This window comes from Meles meles, chromosome 12 (genome assembly GCF_922984935.1).
Source record: "Meles meles chromosome 12, mMelMel3.1 paternal haplotype, whole genome shotgun sequence".
Taxonomy (NCBI): domain Eukaryota; kingdom Metazoa; phylum Chordata; class Mammalia; order Carnivora; family Mustelidae; genus Meles; species Meles meles.
The window spans coordinates 42,840,446-42,857,273 of NC_060077.1; the positions used below are offsets into that span (position 1 = coordinate 42,840,446).

The 16,828-nt window shown below is 36.1% G+C and overlaps 1 protein-coding gene across 13 annotated transcripts in view; it reads left to right on the forward strand.

The window, feature by feature from the left end:
• The window catches only part of MYOM1 (myomesin 1), a 158,613-nt gene that overhangs the window by 34,209 nt on the left and 107,576 nt on the right, over nt 1–16,828 (forward strand). For 11 of the 13 annotated variants that reach the window (XM_046024822.1, XM_046024826.1, XM_046024821.1 and 8 more), the window contains one exon: nt 14,005–14,130. The exons of the other annotated variants lie outside the window; for them this stretch is intronic. In XM_046024822.1, the coding sequence (XP_045880778.1) occupies nt 14,005–14,130 (126 nt within the window). The remainder of the gene's footprint in view (nt 1–14,004; nt 14,131–16,828) is intronic. 13 annotated transcript variants of the gene reach the window in all.

Here is a 16,828-nt window from a genome sequence, read left to right on the forward strand (position 1 = left end):
AAAACGACACAAGATTATTGTTCTTTGCTAGTAATCCATAAATACTATCAGAGATTAAAGGAGAAATGGCATTCATAACTACCATTAGGCAATGATTCTTAACTTCTATCAATGAATGGAGGGTTTTAGGTGATCTGAAATTATGTGCAAAATTAGGCACAGTTGAGAATTTGTTTTTGCTGTGAAAGATGGTAGCTTTCACCAGATTCTCAGAGAACCCCGTGACTCAACAAAAGTCAGAACCACTGTGCTGGAAAGTCAACATACAAACATCAGACAACCCCATGTGTGGCCTGACTTAATGCCAATATTATAGGAAATTAGGATGAAATGAGGCAGATTACAGGGTGTGTGGTATTAGGAGAATCAGGGTTCCTTCCTTCATTTTGAGTAAGCTGGATCATACATTAAGTGGAAATAATAAGTGAAATATTTTGTTATACTTGATAGAAATGAATAACTTTCAAAAAGCAGAGACAACACAGCATAGTTCTTGGATGATGGAGGGATTTAAAGTTGTTCCTCAACACTTCATAGAAATGGTAGATATTTAATTGCTTGATTCTAAAGAGATTGACATTCAACTCATATGATGCACCTCAGCACAGAACCCTCTATACCACTGTATCTTTACAATAACCCTGAGAGGTTGAATGAGGTCTCATTTTTTAAAATGAGAAAATTGGAGACCAAATTGAGAAATGAGAAAATGAAAATTAAATTATGCCCCCAAATTAAAAATGAGAAAATAGAGACAAAATAAAGCAAATTGATTAAATAACTTTTCTCTCTTGCACTAAGAAATGGTAGAATAATGATTTGAACCCCTATCCTATCCCAAGCCCCCCATCCTTTACATGGGTACCCAGTGACAGTTAATAATCGTCTAACTCCCCATGACCTCCTGGCCACCAGATTTTTCTTGAAGCATCAATATATAATTTTTCATTATATTTCCTTTTATTAGCCCTCTTTCTGGAGAAGCTACTGAGCACCAAAATAACTAAGATTCAGAGTAGGGAACAGGTGATCCTAGGAACATTCATGAATGCCAAACCTGGAACCTCACAGACTGTTTCACTTGTCACTTAGAATGAGACATAGTGACTTGCCAGGGACTATAGAAGTCACCGGTGTGGAGAAAACTGAGACATGAGTGACTTGCCTGGGGCATTCTGCCCAACATTACTTTGTGTTCTCACCTATGCTCATATCACATTGATCAACTCCCCTCGGTTGTTACCGAGATAATTAAACTATTGTTATATTGTTTTGAAACTATTGTTATAGTTTGCAAAGAACATGCTAATGCTTAAAACAATTCCAATTCAGACAGAAAATAACAGTGCTAAAGATAGAGACCACTAAACACAGAAACTCTCATCTCTTATTGGTGGGTCGGATTATAGCAGAGACTGAGGGGGACCTGAAAACTTGCTCCATTTCCCACCCTAGTGTGGTTTCAAAAAACGTTACCAAAGAAATCTACTGCCTGTGGACATTTTTGTATCTTGACCTCAGCTGTTGGCATCAGACTAGAATCCACTTTCTACATATTCATTTCCAGATGTTATAATGCAAAGTGGATAGTCTTTGGGGTCAAACAGGCCTGTGCTTCCTTGCAGTTAGGCTTGTGACTTCTGAAGCTAGTTAACCTCTCAGTTTCTTCATCTGTGAAGTGGGGAAAGAGTTCATCCCTTATGTTGTGAAGACTAAAAGAAATAATGACATAAGGTACTTAGTGTAATAGCTGGCACATGGGGAATAGTCACTGAAGTTTAGGTATTGTTCATTCATTCAACAAATATTTACTGAGTGCCTCCTGTGTGCTAAGCACTGCACTAGGTGCTTGGGATAAATTGCTGAACAAAACTGACAAAGGTTCCTGCCCTCATGGAGCATATATTCTAGCATGGAGGGACAGGCCATAAACAATAGACATAATGAAAAAGACATTGAATTTTATATCATGCTAGAAGGTAATAGATGTTATGGAAGCAATAAAAAATAGAATAGGCTAAGAGGGATCAGGTATGTGCGGCACAGGTGCAAGTCGGAATTTTAAATAGGGTAGTCAGGCCCCATCAAGAAGGTGATCTCTGAGCAAAGACATGAAGTAGCAGAGGAGGTTATCTGGGGAAAAGTTGCACCAGGCATAGGAATAGCCACTGCAAGGCCTTTCAGCAAGGAGCAGGATCGAGGCCACTGAGGGAAGGGAGGAGTGAGGGAAAGAGTAGGTGAAGATGACAGAAAGGGCAAGGACAACCATATAGGTACATCATGGGCCAATGTAAGAATTTTTTATTCTGAATTAGAGGGAACAAGTTGTGACAAAGTTTTGGGCAGAGGATTGACATGAGCTGACTTAAGTTGTAACAGGATCAGTGTGGCTGCTGTGTGGAGAAAAGACTGGCTCACAAGCAGAAGCAGGTTTCCCAGGTAGGAGGCTAATGCTGTAGTCCAGGCAGGAGCAGAGGGGCAGTCAGAACAGATATGGTGGTCTGTTAGTTAATGCTGAATTCTGAATTCCACCAGATTTTTTCCATAAGGCTTTTCAGCTCCCGTAGCCACATAGGTTTGAGGCTGGGAAAAGATCCATGTAGATATTCTGTATACAGTGAATTTTCTGAGATTCTCTTTAGGTAATATGATGATGGTAAAACCATATGCTTATTCTCCATTCCCCAAGATCCAACAAAGTAGCTTGTCCCATTGTTAGTGTTTTTTATGGTACCGAAGAAGAAAAACACCTGAAATAACCATAATTATATGGGGATTTGAGTCCACCTGTAGAATCAAGTAGCTGAATCTGAATTACAAAAATTACTGAACCATAGACTGTTGTGGGGAATGAAGTTTGCTTAGAAAGCTACTGATACATCCAGGTTGTGTATTCTTATCTTTTCTCCTCTGGAAAGAATCTTATGGCCTCTTTTCTAAATAAAAGTTTAACTATTATGTATAAGGAAAAAACACCATGGTTTCTGGGTTACAAAAATCAATACAACGCTCTAGGATTTTTCCTCCAGAATTTAAGTACCGAAAAATGAGTTAAATTACTTCCCATATGATTGGAGAAGGTCAAAGGAAAATCCAGTGAAAGCAGAAAAGCCAGTTACTTTTCTCCCCCAAGAAATAGAAATACTTCCACGCCCTCCCCCAAGTTTATTGCCAATTGCTTCTTTAAAAGGCAGTTATGCTCTGAAACCCAAAGACATATCCTGAGTCTAAGGAGAGTAGCCCTCACCATGTGTCAGTCTCCTGTCCTTACTGTCACTGCTTTAAACATGTGGCCTGGATGGATAGAGAGAACTAGAAGTATCACCCCTGATAATACCAGCTTTATATAATCAGCAGTTTGTAGATCCATGGAAGTGAAATGGGTGAAGCAGAAAGAGATCAAAAGCTCATCTAACTCAAGCCCTTCCTTTCACAGATACTTACATTGAGGCCAGGAAAGATGTGGTTCTTTCTCTGCGACCAATGCTTTATTTCCCAAAAATATTATTTGATGGGCTCTTTCACAGGTTAAATTCAAGTTTAGGTGATACAAGATAGTTCCAGAATGGCATTCATCTTCCCTGGACAGGTGAACCATCCTGTAAGAAGGAAAGCATGTAAAGTAGGAACGGAAGGAGTCAGCCAAAGGTGGAAGAAGGGCAAAGTGGTACCTCCCAGGCTCTGATATGAAATGTTAGCTCTGTTCCTGGCTGGTTGAGCAGCGAGGTGTAACTGAGCTTCCCCACCAGTCTGTGAACTCTGGAAGCTCACAGGAGCCATTGCAACAGGCTTGACCTTTTCCATAGCAGCCTTTCTAGATGAAGCAAGAGAAAGCAGGAGCATTGCAAATGAGGAAGGTAACTTCCATGCCACCCCAGTGACCGTCCTCAAAGTGGAGTGGGATGTGGGTTTCTTGGCTGTCTTGTAAATAAGTTAGTAAGACTAACCTTAAAAAGTCATGGATAATTTTTAGTTTGCAGATTTAGACTTTATAAGGCATTTCCTGATACTATCTTCAAGCATCTTGCATAATATAGTATTAAGGAAGTAAGGAGTAAACTCTTTCACTCCTGCTTAAAAATTGCTGAAATAGTCAGAAATGGATAAAACCTGAAGGGTATATGTAGATAAGGACCATAAAAGATTTAAATCCCTCAGTGTTTTACTCCTGTGCCTTTTCTAGAACACATGATTGTTCTATATTCATATTGAGAAGTGGTTGAGACCCCCATGGTACTTGCTTTTAGATCATGGCTATGCATTAGCTGTGGAAAGTTACCAAAAAGAAGATAAAATGTTGCTTATCAGTGGAAATTTAAATAGTGGAAAAATAAAGCAATATATAGAAAAAAATCTGGTTATATTCCTATTTAAGTAACTGAACATTTTTTAAAAACTAGAAAGGAGATATTTCTATGGCTGGGAGTGAAATGGAGAGGGGGAAAAAGGATAAGTGTATGGCAAATATTGTGAAAAAAAAGGAAATCCCAAGGATGGTTGTTTATTATGACACTACATGTCAGTATATTTCAAGAGTGATATTGATCAAACTAAGTTCATGTTTATGTCTTATAAGAAGCTTTTTCTGCAAAGTATATTAGCAAAAAAGAAAGGACTCAAAGCCTCCTACTTATCTGCTAACTTTGATGTTCTCCTGAAAACTCCACAAGTGTTGAGATTGGGAAACAGGAGAATTGAAAGGTCAGTAGAAAGTGTTGAGCCTGACATGATACCCATATCAAAGGAGGATCACAGAATGAAGTTGCTCTAAATCAGAAGTAGATACAAAACAACCTTTTTGTAAAACCCCAAAGAAAGTATTGTCTTTCAAGTTTTGCAAGAGGGAAAAATGTGGCTGATGGAAAAGTAGAAATGAAAAAAGAGCTGGCAAACTTCAAGTGCTTCTTCCTGACCCTCCAGGGGGTCCTGAAGATGAAAGAGATGGAACTTCAGATGCGAGAAACCCCCAGGAGTGGCTGCCTAGATGAGCAAAGATAGCCAAGAAGGATGGTTTTCTAGAAGCTGACCCATAGTTCACTAAAACCACTGCCTCTTCCTTTCTTCTAGTAAACAGCTGAGCACTTTGTTTATATGCAACAGCACTAGGTTGTAAATATATATGAAGATGCAGTTTCAAAGGGAAACTGTTGTAATAATAAAAAAAATGAGTCCAGCTCTTTTGTGAACATGCAGTAAAGCTGAATGACAACACATACATAAGTCAGCAATAAAAATTGAGTTTTTATTTTTAAGCTTTTGTACCTACCACTGTGTCATCCTAGCATGACCTACCCATCTTTAAATGTCCCGCTCTTCCACAAAGGAGTCCCTGATAACTAAGTCCTGATAAGACAGAAACCGTCTTTAAAGCCTGTGGACTCAACTTTTGTTTGCACTAGTCTTTCTGCTCCTCTGCCTGCCTTCCTCTGTCCTTCTGTGCTTTCTTCCTTGATTGACATTGTACAACATGCCATGCCTGGTAGCTTTTATTCCCCTACTAAATTGTAAAGCTCTCAGAAAGCAAGGATCTTTAATATATCTTCATATCTCTGTCCAGCCTCAGTCAGACATAGTATTTTGCAGACAGCAGAATCAGAATAAATCTGTTTCTAGACTCTGTTGAATAAATCAAATGGTTGAAGAAAGTTAAAAAATAAATCTGTGAAAATTTCAGTGCTACTCTAACATATAACACAGACCGAAAGACGATTTTTGAGTTAACCTTTCTCTTGCACCTTCTAAAATATCAGCTGGATTGTATGCTAAGTTGATGTTTTACTTTATGAGAAACTATTCAACTGCTTTTTCCAGTGACTTTACTGTTTTACATTCCCATAGGAATGTATGAAGATTTCAGTTTATCCACATTTGTTATTTTCTGTCGTATTTATTATAGCCATTTTTGTGGGTATGTAGTGGGGTATTTTTTTTTTAAGAGTTTATTTATTTATTTGACAGACAAAGATCACAAGTAGGCAGAGAGGCAGGCAGAGAGAGAGAGAGAGAGGTGGAAGCAGGCTCCCTGCTGAGCAGAGCACCCTATGTGGGGCTCGATCCCAGGACCCTGGGATCATGACCTGAGCTGAAGGCAGAGTGCTTTAACCTACTGGGGCACCCAGGCGCCCCTGTAGTGGGGTTTTAAATTGCACTTAATAACTAATGATATTGACCATCTTTTTATATGCTCATCAGCCATTTGTATATCTTCTTTGGTGAAATGCCTGTTCAAATCTTTTGCTTATCTTTTAATTGGATTTTTTCTGCTTATTGTTGAGTTATCAGAATTATTTAAATATTTTATATACAAGTCCTTGTTTAGATATATTTGCAAAATTTTTTCTCATTCTTTCCATTCTCTTAACAGTGTCTTTCAAGGATTTGAGCTGAAGGTAGATGTTTAACCAGTTGAGCCATCCAGGCACCCCTCTCTTTATCTTCTAAGAGTTTTAAAATATTAGCTTTTACATATAGAAATCTGATCCATTTTTTTTTCCATTTTATTTATTTTTTCAGCGTAACAGTATTCATTCTTTTTGCACAACACCCAGTGCTCCATGCAAAACGTGCCCTCCCCATTACCCACCACCTGTTCCCCCAACCTCTCACCCCTGACCCTTCAAAACCCTCAGGTTGTTTTTCAGAGTCCATAGTCTCTTATGGTTCGCCTCCCCTCCGCAATGTCCATAGCCCGCTCCCCCTGATCCATTTTTAATTAAGTTATGTGTGTGATATTGAGTAAAGTTCTAAATTCATCCTTTCACGTATAGATGTACAATTGTTTCAGCATCATTTGTTGAAAGGACTTTCTTTCCCCCTTTAATTCCTTAGCACCTTTATAAAAAATTAGTTGATCATATATGGTAAGGTTTTTTTTTTCTCTCAGTTCTGATCCACTGATCGATATGCCTGTCCTTACATCAGTATCACATGGGTTTAATTATTGTTGCTTAGAAAAAATTTTGAAATTGGTGAATATAAGATTTCAAACTTAGTTCCTCTTTTACAAAAAAATCTTTTGCCTATGTGTTCCTTCATATTTCTATATAAATTTTAAGATCACCTTGTCAATTTCTACCAAGAAAAACATTTGCTGGGATTGTATTAAGAATCATGTTGAAACTATAGAACAACTTTGAAAAATGTGCCGTCTTAATAATACTGTCAAGTTTTTCAGTCCATGAACATGGAATATTTATTTATTTAGACTTTTTCCACCGTTATCATAATAATGTTTTATAATTTTCAAGTATAAGTTTTATACTTCTTTGTCAAAGTTATTCCTAAATATTTTATATTTTTGGTACTATTCTGAATGCAGTTGTTGTCTTAATTGTATTTTTGCATTGTTCATTGTTAGTACATAGAAATATAATTAATTTTTGTGTTTTGATTTTGTATCTTGCAACCTTGCTGAACTAATTTATTACTACTAGCATTTTTGTGTAATTGTATTTCTTAGGATTTTCTACATACAGGATTCTCTCAGCAACAACTAAAGATAGACTTCTTCCTTCCAGTTTTTGTTTTTGTTTTTAACTGCCCTGGTTGGAAACTTATACCATGTTAAATAGAAGTGCAAGAGCAAATATCATACCCTTATTCCCAATCTCAGGAAGAAAGCATTTATTTATTTTTTTTTAACTACTAAATCTGATACTAGCTATAGATTTTTCATAGATGGCCTTTATTGCTTTGAGGAATATTCCTGTTTTGTTGAGAGTTTTTAACCTGAAGGAATGCTGAATTTTGTCAAATACTGTCATCTATTGAGATGATAATGGGATTTTGTTCTTTATTCTATTAGTATGGTATACTACATGAATTGATTTTCAAATGGTAAATCAACCTTGCATTGCTGGGATAAACTCCACTTAGTTTTATATTATATATGTTGCTGAATTCAGTTTGCTAATATTGTGTGAAGGATTTCTATTATCTATGTTCATGAGGGATATTGGTCTGATGTTTTATTATAACATCTTTGTTTGGTTTTGATATCAGGTAATACTGGCCTTATAGAATAAGTTGGGAAGTGTTTCCTTCTCTTCTCTGGAAGAAATTAAGATGCAGCTGGTATTATTTCTTCTTTTAATGTTTGATGGAATTCATCAGTGAGGCCATTTAATTGTGCAAAGATTTTAAATTACTAATTCAACTTTTCAATTTATTACTATTGGTCTGTACAGAATTTTAATTTCTTCTCAAGCTTGTTTTGGTAATTTGAGTCTTTGTAGGAATTTTTCTATTTCATTTAAGTGATTGAATTTCTTGATATAAATGCATCTACCATGTTTACTTGTGAGCCACTTAATTTCTGTAGGGATGTATTGATATTTCCTCTTTCATTCTTGATTTTGTTAATTGTGTCTTTTCTCTTTTTTCATGGTTAGTCTAGTGAAAAGTTTGTCAATTTTCTTGATCTTTCCAATGAACCAACCTTTGTTTCACTGATTTCATTTGCTGTTTTTCTTTTTTTTATTTCACTGATTTCTTCTGTAATCTTTATTATATCTCCCTTCTCTTTGTTTCATGTTTAGTTTAATCTTTTTTCTAACTTCTTAACAGTGCTCAAGCTATTAATTTGAGAACTTTCTTCTTTTCTAAGATAGACACTTAAAGTTACAAACTTTCCTCTAGCCTCTGCTTTGCTGTATCCCATATATTTTGATATGTTGTATTTTTTTTGTTTTCATGTAGTTCATACCTTCTACTTCCACTATGATTTCTTTTCTCACCACCAGTGAGTTATTTAGAAGTATGTTGTTAGTATCTTGATACTTGAGGATTTTCTAGATTCCTTTCTGCCTTAGATTCTTATTTAGTTCTTCTGCTGTCAGATAATAAATTTTATATAATTTAAATCCATTTAAATTGATTGAGATTGTTCTGTGAGATGGCATATGGATTGTCCTGAAGAATGTCGAAAAGAATATGTGCTTTTTGCCATTGGGTAAAGTATTCTAGAAAGTTCATTAGGTCAAGTTGATTGATAGGATTATTTAAGACACCTATAGCCTAGCTAATTTTTGTCAGTTCTGTCAGTAATTGAGACTAGATTATTTAAGTCTCCAGTTTTTTTTCTATTTTCTGTTTTTTCTTTCAATTATGTCACTTTTTGCTTCATGTATTTTAGGACTCTCTTTGTAGGTGCATATTTGTAATTTGTAATTGTCATACTTTTCTGAGGAATTGACCCTCTTATCATTATGAAATGTTTCTCTCTGCCCCTAGTAATATTTTGGTTTAAAGTGCATTTTTTAATATTAATATAACCATTCTGGCTCCTTGTGTTTGTCACTTGCACAGTATATCTTTTTCATTCTTTTACTTTCGCACATGTGTGTCTTTGAATTTTTTTAAAGCTATGATTTTTAAAAAATATTTATTTATTTGACAGAGAGAGAGATCACAAGTAGGCAGAGAGGCAGGCAGAGAGAGAGGGGCAAGCAGGCTCCCAGCCGAGCAGAGAGTCTGATGTGGGGCTTGATCTGAGGACCCTGAGATCATGACCTGAGCTGAAGGCAGAGGCTTAACCCACTGAGCCACCCAGGTGCCACAAAGCTATGATTTTTAAGTAATCTCTGCAATCAAGGTGGGGCTTAAACTCATAATCCCAAGATCAAGAGTGACCTGCTTCACTAACTGAGCCAGCCAGGTACACTTATGTGTCTTTAAATTTATGGTGTGACTTTCCTAGCAGCATACATTTGGACTTTTAAAAAATCCATTTTGACAATCTCTGCTGTTCCTTCTTAAATCCCTTCAAATTTAATAAAATTACCAAAATGGCTGGACTTACATTTGGTATTTTTGCAGGTTTTTTGGTATATCTCATATCCTTTGTTCATTTTTTCCTCCTTTATTGCCCTGTTTGTGTAAAATAAGTATTTTTAGCGTACCATTTAATTTCTTTGTTTCTTAACTATATTTTTTGTGGTTTTTTTTTTTAAAGGAATTACTTTAGAAATTACAATACACGTATTAACTTACCCATTCTACTTCACATTTATGCTAATTTGTTACTGGTAGAAACAGAAACTTGGTTTCAGTATGGTTTCATTTCCTCCCCTGCATTTTATGCTATTATCATATATATTACAATTATATATATTATAAACCCAACCATGTACTGTGTTAACTATTGTTTTATGCAATCTTATATCTTTCAAGGAATCTAAAAGGACAGAAATATATTTATTTACCCAATCATTTACTTTGTGGTGCTCTTCACTTTTTTGTGTGGATTGGAATTTCTGTCTGGTGTCATTTCCTTTAAACCTTAAGGGATTTGCTTTAGCATTTCTTGTAAGCAGGTCTGCTAGCAATGAATTCTCTCAGTTTTTATTTGTCTTTACCTCGCCTTCAGTTTGAGTGATAGTTTTATTAGATACTGAATTTTTTATTGAAGTATAGTTGACACACCATTCTACATTAGTTTTAGGTATACAACATAGTGATTCAACAAGTCTATACGTTATGTCCTGCTCGCCACAAGTGTAGCTACCATTTGTTACCATATGACACTGTTACAGTACTATTAATTGTATTCCCTATGCTATAAACATCATTTCCATAACTTATTCATTCCATAATGGGAAGACTGTATCTTCCACTCCCTTCACCCATTTTGCCCATCCTCCCACCCCCCTTGCCTCTGACAACCATCAGATTGTTCTTTATGTTTATAGTCTGTTTTTTGTTTTTGTTGGTTTTGTTTTTTAGATTGCACATTAAGTGGAATCACATGGTATATGTCTTTGTCGGACTTATTTCACTTAGCACAATGCCTTCTTGTTGTATCCATGTTGTAAATGGCAAGATCTTATCCTTTTTTATCATTGAGTGATACTCCATTATATATATATATATGTATACACACAGACACATACATACATACAAAGGAATATATATATATATATATATATATATATATATATGACATGTTTTTTATTCATTCATCTACCAATGGACACTTGGGTTTCTTTCATATCTTGGTTATTGTAAATAATACTGCAGTAAACATGGGGTGTATATTATCTTTTTGAATTGGTATTTTCATTTTATTTGGGTTAAATACCCAATAGTGGAATTACTAGAATCATATGATATTTCTATTTTTTTTAAAGATTTTATTTATTTATTTGACAGAGATCACAGGTAGGCAGAGAGGCAGGTAGAGAGAGAGGAGGAAGCAGGCTCCCTGTGGAGCAGAGAGCCCGATGTGGGGCTCGATCCCAAGACCTTGGGATCATGACCCGAGCCAAAGGCAGAGGCTTTAACCCACTGAGCCACCCAGGTGCCCCACTGAGCCACCCAGGCGCCTGATATTTCTATTTTTTAAAATTTTTATTTATTTTTAATTTTTTAATCTTTTATAAACATATATCATTTTCTTCAGGGGTACAGGTCTGTTACTTATCAGTCTTATACAACTCACAGCTCTCACCATAGCACATACCCTCACCAAAATGTCAATAACCCAGCCACCCTATCCCTCCCCTTACCCCCCAGTAACCCTCAATTTGTTTATTGAGATTAAGAGTCTCTTATGGTTTGTCTCCTTCCCTGTCCCATCTTGTTTCATTTTTCTCTCCCTATCCCCCACAATCCCGTGCCCTCCCTCTCAAATTCCTCACCAGAGAGATCATAGATAACTGTCTTTCTCTGATTGACTTATTTTGCTTAGCATAATACCCTCTAGTTCCATCTCCATATTGCAAATGGCAAGATTTCATTTTTTGATGGCTGCATAATATTCCATTGGATTTTCTATTTTTAATTTTCTGAGGTGTCCCCATACTATTTTCCACAGTGGCTGCACCAACTTGCATTCCCACTAGCAATGTGCAAAGATTCTTTTTTTTCTGCATCCTCATCAATACTTGTTTTTTCTTGTCTTTTTGATTCTAGCCATTCTGATAAACATAAAACAATAATCTCATTGTGGTTTTGATTTGCATTTTCCTGATGATTAATGCTGCTGAGCATCTTTTCATGTGTTTCTTGGCCATCTCTGTGTCTTATTTGGAAAAATGTCTATTCAGTTCCTCTGCCCATTTTTTATTTTTTTATTTTTTTTTTTTTAAAGATTTTATTTATTTATTTGACAGAGAGAGAGATCACAATTAGGCAGAGAGGCAGGCAGAGAGAGAGGAGGAAGCAGACTCCCCGCGGAGCAGAGAGCCCGATGCGGGGCTCGATCCCAGGACCCTGAGATCATGACCTGAGCCGAAGGCAGCGGCTTAATCCACTGAGCCACCCAGGCGCCCCCATTTTTTAATCAGATTTTTTAAAATGTTGAGTTGTACAAGTTCTTTACATGTTTTAGATATTAAACCCTTACCAGATATATTAACTTGCAAATATCTTCTGCCATTCGATAGGTTGCCTTTTTTTTGGTTGATTGTTTCTTTTACAATGCAAAAGCTTTTTATTTTGGTATAGTCCCAATAGTTAGTTTATTTTTGCTTTTGTTTTTCTGGATGTAGAATTCTTGATTAACTTTTTTTCAGAACTTAAATGTGTCATATCAATGCCTTCTGGGATATATTGTTTCTGATGACAAGTCAATCATTAATATGTTTTTCTCCTGTATGTGATTAACCATTTTACTCTTGTTACTTCCAAGATTTCTCTCTGACTTTATCTAGGTGTATATCTCTTTGTGTGTATCTTATTTGGGTTTGTTGAGCATCTTATATCCATAGAGTAATAGTTTTCATCAAATTTGGGGAGCTTTAGGCCATTATTTCTTTGAATATATTTTCCTACTCTTTATCTATCCTCTTTTCAATATTACTGTTAGTAATATATTCATATGTTTAATATTGTCTCACAGATCTCTGAAGGTTTTAAAAGTTTTCTTCATTCTATCATCTTTCTTCTTTTTTATTTTTAAATTTTATTTTATATTTTTAAAGATTTTATTTATTTATCAGAGAGAGAGAGCATAAGCAGGAGGAGCAGCAGAGGAAGAAGGAGTCTCCCTGCTGAGCAAGTAGCCTGATGTGGGACTTGATCCCTGGGTCCTGGGATCATGACCTGAGCTAAAGGCAGACACTTAACCAACTGAGGCACCCAGACGTCCTGTCTTTCTGTTTTTTAGATTGGATAATCTTTATCTTCAAGTTCATGGACTCTTTATTCTTCTATCTAAAATCTCTTGTTGAGTCCCTTTAATACATTTTTCATTTAAGTTATACTTTCAAACTCCACAATACTCATTTGACCCTATTTTATAATTTTCTTTTTAAAGGTTTATTTATTTAGAGCCTGCTTCTCCCTCTCCCTTTGCCAACTTCCCCAGTGTGCTCTCTCTCTCTCTCAAATAAATAAATAAAATCTTTAAAAATTAATTTATTTATTTGAGATAGAGAGCATGCGCACATGAGTGGGGGAGGGACAGAGGAAAGGAATCTTAGGCAGACTCCCTGCTGGGTGTGGAGCCCAATATGGGGCTCAGTCTCACAACCCTGAGATCATGACCTGAGCCGCAATCAGGAGTTGGACATGTAGCTACTGAGCCACTGAGGCACCCTCCTATTTTGTAATTTCTGTGTCTTTGTTGATATTCTCTCTTTTTTTTGACTCATTGTCATAATAATTCCCTTTAATTCTTTAAACATGGTTTTCCTTTTTAAGTCTTTGAACATATTTATAATTACTGTTTTGAAGTCTTCGTTAAATCCAACATCAGGGTGCACCTGGAGACAGTTTTTACTTACTGATTTTTTTTTCTGTTGGTGTGGATTACATTTTCCCATTTCTTGACATGTCCCATAATTTTTGTTGTTGCTAAAAATTGGACATGTTAGGTAATATATTGTAGCAATTCTGGATTCTGAATTTTCCCTTAAATGAGTTGTCGTTGTGTTTTGTTTTAATAACTTGTCTAAATGAACTTACAAAATCTATTTACTGTGTGTGTATAAACTGTGACTACTGATGTCTCTACTCAGTTTCTTTTTTAAATTATTATTCTCATTTTTAAACCTGAATTTATAGGGATCACTTTGTGTTTGCATGGATTAATGACCAGTCAATGAATGATGAAATATTGTGCTTAAGCAAAAGCTTTCACTCTCCGGCAGTAGATCTGTATGTTTTTTGGGGAGGACGTTTAAAGTTCAGGTAACTTTTAAATATATACATTCTGGCTTTGCTTACCTCTAGACTCTCTTGTCTGTCCTCTGCATCTGAACACAGGACCAGTCAGCCAGTGATGTGTGGATAACTTGCGTCATCTCGTTTTTTCTGTGCAGGCACATGAAGACTTTTGAAGGCTTCCCATGGTAGTCTTATTTCACAGATCTTCCTATTAAATTGCTGGTTGATCTGCCAGTCTGGGCTTTTCCCAATTGTGATTGGAACCTGAGGCTGAGTCACTGGTCTTCCCTTGTTTACCATTTAGATTGCTAGTGTTTCTCACAGTGTTGCTGGATGTGGAGTTTTATCATGTTCTGCTCCAAATCAAGTCGGCCCCCTCTGGCAGTGAACACTGATAGTCATGCCTTTTTCTGCTTTGATAAAAATAACTTATAAACTGACCTGGGGGAGGAGGTGGAGGGAAGAAGTCTAGGGAGAATGCCACATAGATTTCCATTGTTCATACCTAAAGTTCAGTGACTTTTTAATGAATAACTACTTCTTGGTGTAGTGTATGCCTTTGACACCTGTATCCAATTTTATAATTGCTTTTTGGGGAGAGTAATTGCTGAAGTACTCACTTCATCATACTAGAAGTCCCATCTCTATATTGGTCATTTTTAATAACTCCTCAGCAGATTCTGGTGTGAAGCCAAGGTTGAGAATCACTGGACTAGAATATAATGACAGGAGGATGAATGATTTCACTTCATTCAATAAACCTTTATTGAACACCACCGGGCACTGGACACAATGCAGATACAAAGATGACTGAAATTATCAGTCTCTATGAGTGGTCATAGGCAGTGAGAAGGATAGAGAAAGCAATAATGCACTATAACCTGAGCATATAGGGATGGGTGATGCTGGGTTTGGGAGCACTGTCAACAAAAGGCAATGCCTACAGCCTATCATTCTTCTGAAACATGCCAGTAGGTTATCACATTTTCAGAAAGTAATATAGCCAATAAGCAGATCCCTACTTAATATAAGTATGAATAAAGTTACTCATCCTGGGGAAGTAGGACAATTTCCCCCAAATTATATGATAATTACAAACATAACTTTAAGGAACCAGCACTTTATTTCATGTAAATTTTAATGAGTTTTTTAATGCTGTATTTTCAACTGAACTGTGATGATCTTATAATCTGTGAATAAATTCAGAAATAATGAATCACCATGGGAGTCATTACAGGCAATAATGAATCACCATGGGAGTCATTACAGGCAATGTGATTTGATATTATAGTCTCCAAAGTGGGGTGTCCACAAGGCAAAACATGGGAAGATAGGAAGAAGTATTAGCACTACTATTTTTTAAAAAAAGTCAAATTTGGTCTTTAGAATGTTTCTATTGACTGAATGTTTTATAAAGTGTGACTATATAACATGGAGGACATTGGGAGATGGAGAGGAGAAGGAAGTTGAGGGAAATTGGAAGGGAAAGCAAACCATAAGAGACTATGGACTCTGAAACACAACCTGAGGGTTCTGAAGGGGCAGGGGGTGGGAGGTTGGGGGAACCAGGTGGTGGGTAATAGGGAGGGCACGTACTGCATGGAGCACTGGGTGTTGTGCAAAAACAAAATACTGTTACGTTGAAAAAATAAATAAATAAAAATAAAAAAAAAATAAAGTGTGACTATATAGCAGCATATGCATAGACCACATAAATAAACATATATAGGAGGCCAGTATTTTTGGATTAGGAATACTTAGTCAGAAATGTCAGAGACCACTAGTATAGTGGTAAGAACATGGACCTAGATGGGTGCTAGTCCCTACTTCAGCTACCACCTTGCTGTGTGACCATGGGCAAGTTACAAAGGCATGCTTATGTCTCCCAAATCTATAAAATGAGGAGCTTGTTATAAATATCCTTGAGATCACTTTCAGTTCTGGGATTTTTAAATAGTTTTGTTCTTTATTTTCCTGTCAAGTATAATTATGAAGTTGAAAGAACAGAAGGTTATCTTTTGTTGTTGTTGTTCAGTATTTGAATCGGATGAAGGTATAAGCCTATTTCTGAGTTCCTGGAATATTTCCAGAGAGAGCTCTCTCAACTTCGGCTACATCCGTTCTCTATGGTGCTGCTGGTTGTAGATGTGACGATGTCATACACACAATGATGTTTCTTTAAATTCTGTTAAATTTAGGTAGAGGACATACCCCAATTAGTAGCAGGGCACAAAAATTTGTACTTAGACACAGTTACAGATGTGCAAGTGCATGTATGCACACACAAATCAATCTTTATTGCTTAATTTCATCACCCTCATAAACTGAAATTCAGAAAACTTCAAGAAAGCTTCAAGATTTAAGCTCAGTACATAAAGAGCATTAATTGTAGTTTTAATAGTTAAAAGACTCAAATAGATCTATGCATATCAAGTTTAGTGTCTACTCAGTAACTGACTTTAAGATGGAGGATTATTTTTAAAATTTAGACATAACTAAAAATCCAAGAGGTTAGTAAAACTTTATTTCATCTTTTTAAAAAAATTATTTAGGTTAGTTTTATTATTTCAGGTTAGTTTACATATAGTGTATTATCAGTTTCAGGGCTAGAATTTAGTGATTCATCAGTTGCATGTTACACCCAGTGCTCATTATATCAAGTGTCCTCCTTAATGTCCATCACACAATTACCCCATCTTCCTCACCCCCCTCCCCTCCAGCA